The sequence below is a fragment of the Piliocolobus tephrosceles genome, chromosome 9 (genome assembly GCF_002776525.5).
Source record: "Piliocolobus tephrosceles isolate RC106 chromosome 9, ASM277652v3, whole genome shotgun sequence".
NCBI lineage: Eukaryota > Metazoa > Chordata > Mammalia > Primates > Cercopithecidae > Piliocolobus > Piliocolobus tephrosceles.
In genome coordinates, this window is record NC_045442.1 from 84,828,690 (window position 1) to 84,845,944 (window position 17,255).

Below are 17,255 nucleotides of genomic sequence, written 5' to 3' on the forward strand. Positions count from 1 at the left end.
GATGACAAGCAGTCAATCCTGAACTCAGGGAGCTCACAACCTCAAGTAGGGGTGGTCACAGGCTACAGAAATCACAAAACCTCCCATTTACTTTGTAATTCACTTAAGGATAGGATGCCACCAGTAACAGCCCCCACTCAGCAAGGCACAGTAATTACACCCTGGGCAACTGAGGCTCGGAAATGCTGGGGGGTGGGGGTGGGGGGATCTGAACGTAGACATGCCAAGTCCCTTGCCTGAAGCCCTGCAGCTGCTGAGTCATGTGGACCCACCTGTCTTGGAGGCCCCTGCTTCTCAGGGCCATCCCTGCCTTCCACTGGGATGGTCAGACTCCAACTGTCAGGGCTCAAAGGCTGGGGTGGCCACTCTGCTTACTGAGGCGGGTTTTGTTCTTTACATGGTAATGCTTTGAGAATCCTAAAACCATCTGTGGGACTTCAACCTCTGGCCCGGCCCTCACCCCAGGCATATTTGCACTCCCAGGCAGAGCTTCCTCATCAAAGGTCACTTTTCCTGCTACAGTTGGGTGTAGCAGCCTCACCGCTGCTCAGGGAGTGGCCCTGTGTGCCTCGTGACCAGCTGTTACTGGGGACATGTTGGGGACCTGCTGACAACAAGTGGCTATACTTTTAGAAAACTCAAAACCCCACTTCAGTGTGGCTGGCATGGCTGCCCAGGGAGGGCTGCTAGGTCCTGGCTGCTAAGCCTTTCCCACCTGGGAGGGGGTCCCATCAGCTACTCCCAGATCCACTATGAGGCCCACTGCAGGCCCTTGTCTTCAGGCAGGGGCCAGGACCAGCAAAGTCATCTCCTTTTGGACGAATGTCTGGCTGCCTATGCAACTCATGGGTAGGTATCGATGGGAAAAGACAAAAAAATGGGAAGTCATCAAACCCTTTGAACGGATGGGCACACTGCCAGGAGCTGTAGCCACACCCACATCCTGCAGGGCCAGGGAAGGCCAGAGCAGGCTGCCCAGTCAGGCAGCTGTGTGAGGAAGGGCCTGAGGGTAAATTGTATGGGAGGCACTGCCCAGGGCAGGGTACATTCACATAGCAAAGGCTCTGACAGGTCCAGAAGCTGGGAAAGCCCTCAAACTGCTCCACTTATCCCAGATACCACAAAATGCATTGCTAACTAACAGTGACACCTATCAACATGCCAGAAGCAAGCGTTCCTAAGGATGCCCTGTGGGTACCACTGGGGCAGGGGAGAGAGATGCAGTTGGCAAGGATACCACTGTTATCTAACAGGAAACTGAGGTCTGCCCACAGGGGAAGGCAGAGAATGTCCGCGGCTTTGAAACTGAACGCTAAAGGCTTTCTTCTCCTGGGTCCTCCCTGTTATTCTTTGCTTGTGTTAGTACACCCAACTGTAGCTGAGCAGGCCCTGGGCTGAAGCCTGATGTCAGAGCTGGGGGTGTGGGGACAGCCACGAGAAGGGCAGCAGTCTCACTTGCAGACTGCAACAAGCCATCCTGCACTCAGCTGGCAAGCCTGGCACAGGATGTGCTCCTGGCTGGCGTGGGGGACCAGAGTCTCTGCTGGACCCCATGGGGCCTCGTTCTGGAGCACCCAGGACAGGGAGGACACCAATATCCCCAGTCAGTGAAGCGGAGGGGACACCTCCAGCAGAGGCCAGAATGGGATGCCAGGCACAGCGGAGCTTTGTTCTGACGTCCGCCATCAATGGCTGTGCAGACGCTCCATGAATGACACTGTTGTGGTATTTTAAGAAGATTCTACAAATAGCACTAACTTGGAATGGGCCTCAGAGTCAGGCTCATGAATGCTCAAGTCGAGGGCGGGCCAGCCTGGGACCTCCAGCCAGGACAATGGGGCCTCACAGCAGAGGCAGGGCAGGATGTTGGGTGACCCTGGCCTCTTCCGGGACTCCACAGCCTCATTTCCCCTAGACTCGCAGGTCCCTCCCCACACAGCCCCATCCTCCCCACTGTCAGTGCCTTCCCAGAAGGTTACTGGCAAGGAGAGGCTCTCTGAATAAAGGGAGGGGGCCGTGACATCCTTTCAGTGCCTGCTACTCCAGATTTCCAGAGACTTCCAGGCTCTGAAGACGCCCGACGAGTCATGGAGGAGGGGGCACAGGAAGGAAGGATGTTCTCAGATTTTCATCAGAAATCACTTTATTAGGAGAAACTCAAAGACCTGTAGTCCCACATTCAAGAAGTACTAACGGAACGCTTTCCAGACAGTCCATTCTGGACACTTGGAAGACAGCCGAGGGAAGAGAAAAGAACCTGAATTTTGGAGTTAGTCAGAGGTGGGTTCAAACATAGCTTGACCAGCCATATCCAGGTGGCCTGGGGCAAGTTATTTACGTTTTGGAGCCTTGATATTTTCATCTCTTTAAAACCAAGGGCATTGCACCCCCTCATGGGGACAGCTGAGAACCCAGGACACAGTGAGCCCTCAGCAAATGTTGGCCTCTCTTCCTCCCTGAGTGAGAGACCACTGATTCAGCGCATGAGCATGCTCCACGCATAAAATGGTTCTGTGCTATGGCTGAAAAGCAAAGCAGGCATAGAAGGAACTCCTCTTGACCAAGTGAATCTATAGACATCAGGGCAGGCAGCAGCAGCCTGGGTGGGACAACAGAGAGCACTGGGGCCTGCGGCAAAGTAGAGAGGCTTACATCTAAACCATTTTGTCCTGTCTGGTACTTGGAAAACATCTTGAGACAACAGAGGAAAGATCATTTAAGAAAGGGGTGCCTGACCCCACCCCTGGCACATTCTGAACCAGGCTGCAGCCACGGAGTGGCTATGCCCTCCAGCTGTCTCAGAGTGGCATGGAAGTGTCTGGCTTCCTCCCCACACCCTCATCCCTGCCTTGAGTAACTCTTGTACGTACTATCTCCACCTCCACCATTTCAAAGGAAGGAAGGGATAGTACTGCTTTGTAAGTGCAATTAGTGACCTTGCACAGTTTTGTGTGCAGAACTTGTGCTCAAGTCACACAGACTAAACTGAAATGAAGTGAGGCAGCCTTGCTCAGAGCCAAGAGCACAGGGATCCCCAGACTCAGGGCTTGTGGGTGGAGTCCTAGCTGGCCTGCTGACATGCTGTGTGGCCTTAGTCAAGTCATTTAGTCTCTTTGGACCAAAAAAAAAAAATCATATGGAAAATGAGAAGGCTGAGCCAGGTGATCTCCATGGACCTCTCCCCCAACCCCTCCGAGGCTGTATGTTACATCTAAAAGTAAGCGCGATGCCATCATTAGCAAGAGGGGTTCAGGATTTGAACAGCAGATGCCCTCCTTGACTCTTCCCTGGGGGCTCTTCAGGAATAGCAAGGAATAGACCTCGCTTGTTTCTCAAACTGGACTGGAGCAGGATAGAGAGTGGCTGTTTGCAGGCAGGTGACTCCATGCATGGCATGGCAGCCAGGACCTCACCAAGTTAGAAGGTGCTGGTGTCTACAAAGGACCTTGGTTGCCCTGGTCCTCATCAGGAAGATGGTGTGTGGCACTAGTGGACACATATCCTGCACAAGTCCTTCTCTCAGTGCCCTCATGGCACACAGCAGCCCTGAGATGCTGCTCACCCAGCCAGCATGAGACTGAGGCCCAGAGAGCTCAGGCACATACTCAGTGGCACAGTAATAGTCAGGATTTGAGCCCAGGATGGCCTGACCCCAAGGCCATCCACACTGGCCCTCATTCTGCACCCTCAACTCCCAAGGAGTTGCTGTTTCCTCCACACAAGCCATGCGCCCCAGAGGGTGATGCAGGCCTCTCTCCATCTGACTCTCCCTATTGGTAAGTGGAGGAAGCAGAAACAACCTAATCTCAAATACCTCTCCTTGCTCCAAGGTTCAGGGACTCTCTGCTTCCAGAATTTGTTGACGCATACTGGGTGCTGCTGGAAATCCTCAACAATGGCTCCATAAAGCCCAGGACTCATCATAACAAAGTGGTGCGTATGTCCCCAGCAGAGGACTCGTGCGTCCATGCTGGGCCAGGCATAAATGCACCAGATACTTGATAATGACATCATTGACTGTTCAAGTCATAATGACTGGACGAAACCCAGGGTGGGGCTGCCTGCTCCTGCATGGCCCTGGTCTGTCAGGGTCAGCACCGAACTGGCTTGTCAAGGTGAGCACTGAGTTAAAAGTCCTCTCTGCTGCTACTGTGGGCTCCCAGGTGGATCTGACAATGACAGGCTGAAGCACAGCAGTCCCTAACCACCTCCCTCAATTAGGCCCCAGTCTCAACAACAGTCTTAGTAGACTTAGGGGGCAGAGAGGAGGTTGCTCCAGGGACAGGCCCTACCTCAAGAGGAACTCCAGTGGTGAGCAGGCTCTATGCATGACTGATTTTCAGAGAGGAACCTGGCCAGGCTGAAGCCACAAAGGGGAAGTTTGTATCTGACCTTTAACTTCTTCCAAATTGGATAGACTAGGGGATGTCCCAGGCCTTTTGTTGCCAGTTTCATTGGCAAATGGCATATGCTGCTTTTCTTATTGACTTTTGGTGTTCTCCATTGCTATTTGTCAAAGTGCACACCAGCTTCTCAGTTGTGTAGTATGAACATGAAACAGACATAAGAGTGCAGGCTCTGCTGCCAGATAGCCCATGGGAATCCCAGCTCTGGGTGGCCTTGGGCAGGAAACTCTGCACCTCAATGTCCTCATCTCTAAAACAGGACAATTAATAACGTCCACTTGAGGATTAGCATGAGGATTAAATGAATTCTACATATAAAGTGCTTAAAACAGGCTTGACATATAATGTTTACATGTTAAAAATGCTTTTATTTCAACAAAACAATACTGGTCTCATCACTTTTTAGCATTTTAACCTAAGCCTCAAGCCAAATAATAATCATGTCCATTTTGGGACATTTTCTGTGTGCTAACAGTCTTACACACAGAGGCCAATTTAATTCTTCCCTTAACACAACCTAGTGAGGCATCCCAGTTTACAGACAAAGGTATCCCTCTTTGGCTCAGAGAAGCAATGCATCCAAAGGCTGCACAAACAGTAGGTCACAGAGCCAGAATTCAGAACTGGGTCAGCCCAGCTCCAAACTTCCAGAGCTTCCAACATTCCACACTGCTTCCTTGAGACCAAGCCCTCAGGTACCTTAACTCACCTCCATGTCACCACTTAGCAGTTAGATAAAGATTAAGTAAGGGGGACAAGGCCCCATCTAGAGAAGCCTTGAGAACTTGCTCATATACCTTGGTATGGATTCATTTCTCAAAGAGTCTCATTCCTAGAGCACTGTAAAAATTTGATCTGTTTTGCAACTTCATAAAAAAGCCACTTTTACAGAGCATTGCTTTTTCTCTCTTTCTCCCCCTTCCTCTTTTTTAATCCCCATGCTTCCACAGACACTGAGAGAGCATTGTCATATTTTATCTGACTCAGAGTTCACTCTGCAGGAAAAGATCTAATTCCAGGGCATTTGTCAAAAACAGTCAGCAGCAATTCCTTAGCATTACAGCTGCCTAAAGCTGTGATACCAGTTGGGGCAAACAAGAGCTGGCCAAAACTTACAGATCTGGGGAAGGAGATATCCACTAGGGGCTTTGAAAACCTGTGATCTAATCCTAGAGATCCAGAAAGCCATATGCATGTGCAGTGCTATGCCATTGTAGAGGAAAGACCTGAGAGGGCCTCTGTCTCCAATCTCTGGCTGATTTTGAGTCCCTGCACAAGCAGGAAGGGAAGACTTTGGCAGAGTCACAAACTTCCTAAGCAATGGAAGTATGCCCCAACACACACACATACATGTGCAAACACACTCTCATCAAAGGGTAGAAGACTTACTGCTTCAAGACACTTAAGTATATTTCTGACAAATCATTGGCTGACCAATAAACTAACCAAGAGACTTGGGTGACTGCATACAACAGGGAACACAGATTTAATTCACGAAATTCACTAAACAAAATAGCTACAACAGCAACCTGAGGAGGGAGGGTAAATCTGATTTGCAGAGTTGCCACATTATATTATTTACAATATTCAGGTTTCAACAAAAGATTATAAGATACCCAAGAAAAATAGGTAAGTATGGCTCATACCCACACAAAATAACAGTCCATAGAAACTGTCCTTGACCTAGATGTTATACTTACTAGATAAAGTCTTCAAATCAGCTGCTGTAAATATGTTCAAAGAACTAAAGGAAAGCATATCTAAATAATAAAACATAGTGTGACAATGATGTCCCACCAATTACAGAATGTCAATAAAGAAATAAAAATTATAAAAGAAACAAATATAAAGTCTGGAGTTTAAAAGTACAATAACTGAAATACATAAATCACTATTTGGGCTTCAACAGCAGATTTGAGCTTATAGAAGAAAAAAAATCTGTGAACTTGAAGATAGGTTAATTGAAAGTAGCCAGTCTGAGGTGCAGAAACTAAAAAATAATGAAGAAAAATGAACAGAACCTCAGAGATTGATGGGACACCATAAAATGTATCAAAATACACAAAATGAGAGTCCTAGAAGGAGATGGGAGACAAAAAAAAGGTAGAAAGAATATGTAAAGGAATGATGGTTAAAACTTCCCAAATTTGTTGAAAAAAAGAGATTTACACCTAGAAAGCTGTCCAAAGACAAAGAATCTTGAAAAAAGCAAGAGAAAATACAAGAGATTCTCAATAAAACTAACAGCTGACTTCTCATCAGAAACCATGGAAACCAGAAGGCAATAGAACAATATTTTCAAAATACTGAAAGAGAAAAAAAATGCCAGTCAACTAAGAATTCTATATCCAGCAAAACTATTATTCATAAATGGAGAAGACATTCTCAGAGAACTAAAAACCAAGAATATTCATTACTTTGTCCTAGCTGATCAGACCTACAAGAAATCCTAAAGGAAGCCCTTCAGGAAAAATAAAAGGGACATTAGATGTTCATTGAAATCCACATTAAGAAATGAAGAGCACATATATGATTAAACATAAAAGACAAAATAAATGCATTTTTATAGCTCTTCTATTTAAAAGACAACTGCATAAAACAATACTTACAAAACTCCAATAATTCATAAAGATGTAATTAGTATGACAATAATGGCACAAATGAGTCAGGCAGCAGGGAGCACAAAGTTATATTGGAGCAAAGTTTCTGTAAACCACTAAAGTATTAATCTGAACTATATTTTTTAAAATTAAGAGGTTCATTGTAATCCCCAGAATAACCACTAAGAAAATAACTTAAAAAATACTGTGAAGAAACAATAAGGGAATTATATTGGCATGCTGGAAAATTTCTATTTAACACAAAAAGAAAGCAGTAATGGAAAAATAGAACAAAAAAGATATAACATGTATAGAAAACAAATTCCAAAGTGGCTAACATAAATCTGTATTATCAGTACTTACATTAAATATAAATGGGATAAATACTCCAACAAAAAGGCAAAGATTGGCCAATAAATTTTTAAAATAATCAAATCATTACTGCTTATAAGAGACACATTATATTTAAAAACACAAGTATGTTGAAAGTAAAATGATGAGAAAAGATATACCATAAAAACAATACCTGAAAGAGATCTAGAGTTGGTATACAAATATCAGACAACATTGACTTTAAAACAAAAATGTTACTGGACACAAAGAGGATGAACATTTTATAATGATAAAAGAGTAGTTGCAGAAAGAAGATAATACAATTATAAACATATATGCCCCTATAAACAGAACCTCATAATTAACACGACAAAAATAAACAGAACTGAGGAGATTTTAATAATTGTTGGAGACTTCAATATCCTACTCTCAAAAATAAAACTAGGCAGAATATCAACAAGGAAACAGAAGACTTGAACAACATAAGAAATCAAGCAGACCTAACACACAACTGTAGAATGCTCTACCTTATAACAGCATGCACATTCTTCTCAAATGCACACAGAACATATTTGAGGATAGACCATTTACTGAATCATAAAGTAAGCCTTAAAAATTTTTAAGGATTAACCAAAACAAAGTTTGAAAATCTATTCATTGACTACCAAGGAATGAAATTAGAAATCAATGAAAAAGGACATTTGAAAAATTCACAAATATGTGGGAACTGAACAACTCCCTTCTAAATACTCAAAGAAGCTGATCACAGTGGCATCTGTGCTAGCATCTTTGGGTACTTAGGGGTGAGTTGGGACGTGTAGTTCCAACTATTCAAGTGGCTGAGGCAGGAGGATCGCTTGAGCCCAGGAGTTAGATGCAGCAGTTAGCTATGATTGTGCCACTGCATTCCAGCCTGCATGACAGAGCAAGTCCTTAACTCAAAAAACAAAACAAAAAAACTAGAAAAACAATAGGAAAAATTTAAAAATCAATAAAAACAAAAGTTGATTCTTTGAAACAATTATCAAGTTTGACAAACTTTAGCTAGACTGACCAAGAAAAAAAGAAAATTATTAAGATCAGGAATGACATAGGGAACATCACTACCAAACTTACAGAATAAAAAAGATTGTAAGGGATAATATGAAAAAGCATTTGTGGCCAGGTACCATGGTTCACACCTGTAATCACAGCACTTTGGGAGGCCAAGACAGGAGGACTGCTTGAGGTTAGAAGTTTGAGACCAGCTTGGGCAACACAGTGAGATCCCATCTCTAAACTTTTTTTTAATTAAAAATTAGCCAGGTGTGGTGGTATGTGCTTAACTCCCACCTGCTTGGGAGGCTGAGGCAGGAGGATTGCTGGAGCCCAGAGGTTCGAAGCTACAGTAAGCCATGATCATACCACTGGACTCCAGTCTGGGTGACAGAGCAAGATCCTGTCTCAAAAATGAATAAATAAATAAACAAAACCCACAACTGTTTGCCAACAAATTAGATGACTTCGATAAAGGAGACAAATTCCTAGAAAGGCACACACTACCAAAACCAACTGAAAAAGAAATTTAAAATCTGTATTACTGAACATTTTAAGAATTAATACCAAATGTTCACATTTCAAGAAACAGAAGAGAGGGAACCATTCTCAATTCCTCCTATGTAGCCAGTAGTCCTCTGATATCAAAAACCAAGACCACAGACCAATATCTCTTATAAATACAGACCAATATCTCTTATAAATACACATACAAGACTACAGACCAATATCTCTTATAAATACGGATACAAAAATCCTCAAGAAAAACTAGCAAAATACAATCCAAATCTACTGATGAATGGATAAACAAAATGTGGTATATTCATACTATGGAATATTAGTCTTAAAAAGGAATGAAGTAGCCATACATATATGAACCTTGAAAACATCATGCTAAGTGAAAGAAGTCAATCACAAAAATACAACATATTTATTATACGAAAATAGTTTCATGGTTGTTTAGGCTGCAGGGCTGGGGACAAGGGCGGAGAGGGTTGTCTCTGGAATGAGACGTGACTACTAATGGCATGGGGTTTCTTTCCGGGGTGATGACAATGTTCTAAAATTAGATTTTGGTGACAGTTACATAACTCTGTGACTATATTAAAAAACTGCTGAATTGTATAAATTCAAATTCAATTCAATTGAACTAATTTCTATAATACACGAAATACACCTCAATACAGCTATTTAAAAGAGTCCAGTGATAGGATGTTTAGGAGAAGAGCCAGCAAAAGACAACTTAGGCAGGATGAGCATTAGCTACATAGCTGGCTGGGGGTGGGCGATAGGCAGAGATATTTTAGGGGTTCATTTCATTGAGATATTCCCCATTTTGGTTCCAGGATTCCTGAAGGAGTATCCCCTTATAGGTACAAGGACCACAGAGTAACAAGGTGAGAAAACACACCTCCAAGCCTCTTCTTCCTCCTCCCTTCAGGAGTTCAGGCCTCTGAAGCTCTCCGGGAGGCTTGCTGCCCTAAGGGCCGAGGTCAGGGACTTAGGGCTTCCCCAGGATTGGTTCATCTCTGGAGCCATAAGAGCCAACCCCCTAACCCTGGAGGCCAGCAGCGTTGACCCTGTTGAGCCCCCACCCTCCAGCTGAAAGGCCACAGGACTCATCTCCAAGCAGGTAGGAGGGGGCGCCAGGACTTCTCATGTCCTGTTGCTAGGTGCATACAGCAGTTCTGGGTTTCCTTGGGGAAACATCAAGGTTCAAGCCACCAGGGACCTAGAGATCATCGAGTCACGCCTGTTTCCCTCTTTCCAGATAAAGAAACTAAAGAAACTGAGGTTCTGAGTGGCAGGGAGCTGGGACTGCTGGGCTTTCTGACAGTCTTGAGGCCTGCATGCCTGTCCCCATTACAGGTGGGAGGGCAGAGGCTCAGAGGGGTGAGGGGGAGGCCTGGCTAGGAAATGAAACCAAATTTCTCTGCTGGATGCTGGTTCCCTTTTTGAAAAACCCCCAGGGCTGCTGTGCAGGACACCGAGTGGAGAAGAAGTCACAAAGAGCGGCCCTTCTCAGAAATGGTGTGGGGCCAGAAGCCTCGAGGCTCAGTCTCCTGAGCATGGCCTGCAGGATGGCAAGGCTCGACCACATCCCAGCGTGTGGTTCCAGGCCTCACATCTGTCCATGTCAGCCCACTACTGCCTTCAAAATCAAGTCAGACATGAGGGCTGCCACTTCGCCTGGCCCCTGCCAGCCTTCCCAGCAGCAAGCATAAGACAGAGTCTGCCCCGGCCTTCAGGGAGCTTCTGACTCACTTAGTGAGGGAACAGATTGTGCAAAGTAATGACACATGTATATTTACACATTATGGTGAGTGTTTTAAAGGAAAAATACACAATGGCAAGTGAGCAAATAACAGGGGTCAGAAAAGGCTTCTCAGGAAATAGTGACACTTAGGCTCAGACAAATGAGGAGCAAGGTGACTTCAGGCAGAGAGAAATGAGGAAAGCAAAAGCAGGCCACGTGTGAGAGGAGGATGGGGATGTGGGGAGCTGGAGACCACAAGGCCGGCAGTGAATGGCATTGAGAATCAACTGTCACTGCTGCTGGAACCACTGAGCATGCATAAGTAGGGAGCAGTGAGACCCCGCAGGTGACCTGCACAGCCACACTGGCTACTGGAGAAGGGACTGGAGTTGGGGAGGGTCCACGTGGGAGAGGCCACTGCAGCAGATGGGGCCGCAGGTGCTGGCACAGCATAGAGACAGCAGAAAGATTCAAGTGCACTTTGGAAATAGAACTGGCAGGACGTGGGGATGGCAAATTGGAGGAGAAGGAAGAAATGGAGAGTTCAGTTTTAGCCCGATTAGTTTTGGCCAATCTGGAGCCCAGGAGACATCCAATGGAGGTGTCCAGGGGCCAGAGGCCTGAGCCGGGAAAATGACTGAAGATTCTGATGAGTTTGCCAGCCAGAGGGCTGAGCAAGCAAGCAAGGAACATCAGAATGTGCAGGCCCCTGGGGACAGGAGCAGAGACGGAATGGCAGAGCAGGAGGCAGCCACTGTGCTGGCCTGAGGACTGTGGTTCCCTGAATGCTGCAGCAGAACAGCAGAACCGGTCCTATCACCCAGTCAGTGACAGCCATGCCTCCTGTCCTCTTCCTCCAATACAGAACAGGGCACTCTGTCCACTTATCTTGCACCAGATCAGCAGCAGCATTCCTGTCCAGGCCCACTGGCCTCTGTTCCCTGGCTACTGAGCACCCCAGTGAGCCCATGCCTGGCAGAGCCTATACTTTGTTCACCAGCAAAGGGCCACAGGGCCTGCAGGAACCCATGCCCAGAGCTCATCTATTACAATGCAGTGGTAAACACAGTGAACTGCCACCGGAATCTGCTGGGTGTTGGGTGACCCAACAATAGGCTGGGTCGAGCCAGCAGGTGAGCTCGATGGCTTCCTGTCTCTGCCCATACTCTGCTCTTGCTAGTGTTCACAAGTACAGATTCTGTGCCAGTGTGGTGCCAGGCCACATAGGTGACAAGGTAATCACAAGCGGCAGACCCAGGCTCACCGCACCAAAGGGAATGAAATGAAATGGACCTGATGTCTGGGGCTCAGAGGTGGCAGAGGCCACCTGCCCAAGCTCGACTGCCCTCAGGCCCATTTGATGGCATCTTGAGAGGAAGTGGTGTGGTGTGGAGACCGGAGAGATCCAGGCTGCGTGGTCCGGGGAGCCTGGGAGGGGGAAGGGGGAACACAGTGCCACCAAGGCTGGGAAGCTGAGCCTTTTCTGCAGGCAGTGTGGGGCCAAAGTGGGGTTTGAGGAGGACCATAGTGTCACCAGAGCTGTGGATAGATGCCGGCTTGGGCAGTGGACTAGAAGGGGCAAGGGTGAACACAGGATGGCCAGCCAGGAAGCAGTGCCATCAAGGTGACAAGTCGACGAGGGAATGCACAGGTGCTGCGGTGGCCTTGAAGGCAGGAGCACAGGAGCCAACAGCCTTTGGTTGTGAGAAATGAAGAAGAGGGCAGGGTCGAGAGCCAGGAAAGCAGGAGAAGCGGCAGTGGGAGTGCAGGACTGCACTGGAGTCTGATGAGGGGCTCTGGATCTGCAGGCCACAGACAGGCTCTGCAGAGCATGGAGGGGGAATTTCGGGGGCATTTGTTTAGAGGTAAGCACAGTCATCAGGGCCTCGAGGGAGACAGCTCAGAAAGTGAACAAATTTACAGCGAAAAGCCAGCAGGGTAGGGCTGCCTTCAGCCCTAGTTCTGCTGTTCTGCTGCAGCATTCAGGGAGCCACAGTCCTCAGGCAGCCCTCAGCAGCCCAGGAGGGGCCTAAGGGGAGTAGGCTCGGAGGTGCTCAGAGTGTCAGGACTGGTCACCTCGTCCAGTGCAGATGACCTCCTTCAAGGCAGAGCCTGACAGCGGGGCCAGGATGAGTGGGAAGGAGGACAAAGGGGAGGCAGGGCTGGGCACACTGTTCCCTGATGCTGGGAATGGAGGGGAGGAACAATAGGCAGGGCTTATGGAGCATAGAGCAGGACAAGGAATTGGCCTTGTTGGTTTCATTTTTGAATTTTTGGATGACCAACTCAGACAGATTTATGGGCTGACAGGAGTTGATGGGAGGGAGGGTGAGGATGTCGGGAAGAGCACGGGACCTCATCATGGACAAAACCCCAGAAGGCAAGGTTCAGCTGCTACTGCTGAGAGCAGTGGGAAGGATGAGGGGCGAAGAGCTCCAGAGGCAGCTGGAGATGAAGCGCTGGCAGAGAATGAGCGCATGTCAGGATCTAAGGGCCTACCAGTCCGCTCCTGCCCCTCACCGCCCTGGAACAAAAGCTGACTCCATGTTGTGCTCCAGTACCACCTTCTTCCTCCAAATCTCCACCTTGGGTAACAATGCAAAGCTGAAGAAAATGAAATTTGCCACCAAATGGACCCATCACAGAGCTCTAAATACAGATGCATCTGGAAACATGCCCCAGAAACAATACCCTGAGTTCAGACAAGTACATGAGCCCTCTGCTTTTAGGGGAGGCTCATCCTCTACAAATCAGATCCTGCTCACTGACCTTTCAGCTTTTTGGGAGCACCTGGAACCCAGGAGTTCTCTATGTGTGACAACCTGTCTTGCGTATGATATTACGTGGGATGAATGCCACAGCATATCACACCCTCTCCCCCCTGAAAAAAGGCATGCAACAATCCCTCCCCAGACCCACTGTGCCCACCTACAGCTTTGCAGCCAGCAGGAGAGCAAGGAGCTCCTGGATAAAGCCCAGGATTTGGGTTTTAAACGCACGATGATGACACCTACTAATGTGGCTCTGGTTCTTGATATATTTTTGCTGCTCTCTTCATGAGATTATAGAATATTTGAGCTTTTCTACTTTATCAAGTAGATTTTTACACAGGGACAAATATGCGAAAATGTTCTGTTGTAAGAGTTTGATTCAGAAACATCCAAGAATGAAATCAATAAGAACAATTGTTGTCTTAGCTGTTGTTTTAATTGAAATGATATCAATGATTAATGGACTCTCTAAATGTACATACACATCTCTAGGCTAGAGAGTCAGATAGCTCCTTAGGTGGGTGGCAAAAGCTAAACACACACGGATACATACACAGACATACTGTGTTACTGCTATTACAACTGAACAGTTTAATGTCCAAAGCAGCGTTTCTCAAAGTGTGTCCACACATATGGGTGCTGTGAAATGTTCTATGAAAAGAAGGTTCCCTAGGCAAAGGTGTGGAGACCATACCTACAATCCACCTGACTTAGCGGGCACAACTGTGCCAGTGTGGCAAAGGCTCTGTTTGCTGTGAAAAATCCTCCAAACTTTCATAATTCCTGATGTCTAAGATTATTTGACCAAATAACCCCTCCCGTGTTTATTGCAGAACTAATTGTGAACAATGGTTCAGACTGTCCACCACCCAGCCAGCCTGGCCACATGGGTTCAGATTTGTTAAGTGAGCCTGCAGCATTTAAACCTTTGGAGATTTTGTACACTAAGAGATCAAACATCTGTCTTCCTTGAACCACAGACTCTCCAACAATTGCATGGGCTCTCTCCTCCCTGCCAGGCAGTGGCTGGTCATCCACTCTGGCACCACAGTGCTCCCCACACACTTGGCCAGTTTGGCTAACTTCCATGGGCTGCAGAACTTTGTAGGCACTTCAGATTCAGTGCCCACTCCCAGGCTGCTGTGGCCAGCCATCTCTCGGGTGGGAGGGAGGGTAGGGCCAAGCTAGGGAACACTCCTGGACCAGGCTTGTTCCTTACCTGGATTGGTGAAGCCAGCAGCTGGCCTTGGGGGTCCACAGCCCCAGAGGACAGACCTAAGCAAGAGGAGGTGCCCCTGGCTCTTTTCTGGGGCTGCTTAATGAGTCTATGTCCTCCCTAACCAAGACTTTGTAAACCCACCCTTGCTTTTGGGACACCCTTTGCCATGTTTACTGAGGAGGGGTCAGGAGAGACTAAAGCTGCTTGTCCAGGCCCTGGCGGGGGTGAAATCCTGGGCTCTGACCTGCCCTCCAGAAGCATGCAGCAAGACCCTGCCCTCTGAATCCTACCGCAGCCCTAGCTATTGTCATAGTGAAGACACCACACACAGGGCTCTTGGCCCCTGCTTCCAAGAATGAAGTCTCATGTGCAAAATTCTTTTTCATTCTTTCTACAATCAGAAGTCGAGAAAACTGTTGCTTTGGGACAATGAGAACCTTGCAACTACAGCACTCCTATTTTTCACTTGGTTTTGGTTGCAAAGAGGCTCAAATACAGATCCTACCTCATGGCCAGATTAACTGGGCTCCATTTTCCTTTGACCTCTCTACTTCCTGTGTAAATGTAGGGTCCTGTTTAGGTTTTTAAATAGTTAAGTATTATACATGTTATAAGCTACTTCAAACCCTTTGTGAAACCAGCCTGTACATTCTCACCTGGACAAGGTCGAAAGCTGTCTGACCTTTTCTGTATCTGGATACAGAATACACTTATCGGAGGAAGGAAGACCTGGTGCTCATTCTGGCAGAGCCTGCCTTACCCTATATGGTTTACAGGCAAGGCTTCCCAGACTCACCTGGCCATAGGAATCACTCGGGGAACTCCTTAAACACAGTTTCCCAAGGCCTTCCCCAGAGCCTACCCAGCAGGCCAGGGTGGGGCCTGGGAATCTGCATGCTTAATAAGCGCGGCAGGTGAGTGTTAGGGTCAAGAGAGTTTAGGGAGCGCTGCAGGAAAGGCATGCACCACTATGTCCCCAACGATCAACAGGGATCATTTCAGTCAGTCAAGGGTTAAGTCGGCTGGGCCTCAGAGCCCCCGAGAGGCCGGACCTCCGGCGGCCGCCAACGTCCTAAGCGTGTTTCTGGGCTTTGGGCCCTCTCCAAGACTGCTGCATTCCTCAAGCAGCTCTGCTCGCAGGTTCCGCCGCGACTTTTGGAAAACTCTGAGTCAGGGCCCCACCGTCCAAGTTTGTGACAGAGGCCGGCGAGAATGAATGGTTCCTCTCCTGGCGGTTAAGCCGCAGGGGCGGCGCAGGGCGCGGACCGGGCTCGCGGTGCAGAGACCTGCAGCGGGTCTGGGCGCCGGGGGTTCCTCCGCCCAGGCCGTGGACTTGGCAGACCTGCAGCCGGCGCCGCGGTCAGCCCCGGGCCCTGAAGGGCGGACCCTCCCCTCGGCTCTACCCACTCCCGCCCAGGGGCCGGACCCCACCCCCACTCCCAGATGGGGACCCAGGAACCCGGGATGCGCCTCCGCGCCCCGAGTCAGGGGGAGGCTCCTCTTCCAAAGTTAGGAGACTCAGCGGAGCAGCAGCCGCACCTAAGCCGTTTCCAAAGCCGAGGCAGGTGCGGGCGGCCCTGGACACCCGGTGGCGAGTCCCCGAGGCAGGGCTGGTAGCCTCTGGCGGCGGCCACAGGGAGCGGGGCGCACGTGCGCGCCAGAGTTACCTTTGGGCGCTCGCAGGTGTCCTCTCCAGTCCTTGCAGCAGCACAGTCCCATGGCAGCCGCCCGCAGCCCCGCCGCTGGGCTCCTCTCCCCGCCTGCCGCCTGCGCCCCTGGGCGGCGCGGCCGAGGTCCGGCCCACGGGCAGTGGCCAGCCGGGCGCAGGGTGCGCGGGGCCGCCGGCCCGCGGCTCCCAGGCCTTCACACTCCACCGCGGCCCCGCGCCGCGGGCATCCCGGCCTCCGGGCAGACCCTGCTAATCAATAGGAGAACGCGCAGATCGCGCCCGCCGCGCCGCTGCCCGCTTTTATCTCCGCGCGCCGGGGCGGCCCCGCGCCTCTCCCTGCCCTCGCCGGCGCCCTCCCCACGGCCCGTTACTCTCCCGGGGTGCCGGGCCGCGCGCTCGCCCAGGAGCCGCCAGGGGGCGCCGCGGAGCCGGGGCTGCCTCCGTTTCCCTGGGAGCCAAGCAGGGGTTGGGGGCCACACCGGCCTGGCCTCCCCGCGCAGAATCGAAGAAGGGGGGCCCTCGCTGTGCAAGGGAGACTCCCCTACCAGCATCCTCTGGGCAGTCATCTCAAGGATGACTTGGTCGGGGTGTTCAGGACCACTGAGCTCTCAGTTTCCCAGCTCACCTGGGCTGTGCAGTGGTAGGAAGAGGGAGTGTTTGCCCAGGCTACCCTCAAACCTGGCGGGCGGTACCTATGAGCTGTGTGACTTTGGATAAGTCATCTCCCCTCTGAAACTGTGTCCTCACCTGAAAAGTGAGGGAAATAACACCGGTTCAGATGCCACTTAGCACAAATTAAGAATTAAGTTATTCAAACTCTTTCTGTGCCCAGTTTCCCCACCTATAAAACAGAGAAGATAACAGAAACTGCCTCACCGGATGGTCGTGGCAATTAAATGAGTTGATACATGCAAGGACTTAGAACCCAAGTGGCCTGTAGCTAAGTGTTTTGCAAGTGTGAGCTA

General features: G+C 49.0%; 1 protein-coding gene across 4 annotated transcripts in view; it reads right to left on the minus strand.

The window, feature by feature from the left end:
* The window catches only part of ARHGAP22 (Rho GTPase activating protein 22), a 210,581-nt gene that overhangs the window by 63,319 nt on the left and 130,007 nt on the right, over positions 1-17,255 (minus strand). The window contains exon 1 of one of the 4 annotated variants that reach the window (XM_023230187.2): positions 16,289-16,614. The exons of the other annotated variants lie outside the window; for them this stretch is intronic. Within the exon in view, the coding sequence (XP_023085955.2) occupies positions 16,289-16,340 (52 nt within the window). The 5' untranslated portion in view covers positions 16,341-16,614. Of the gene's footprint in view, positions 1-16,288; positions 16,615-17,255 lie in introns of those variants that run through there. 4 annotated transcript variants of the gene reach the window in all.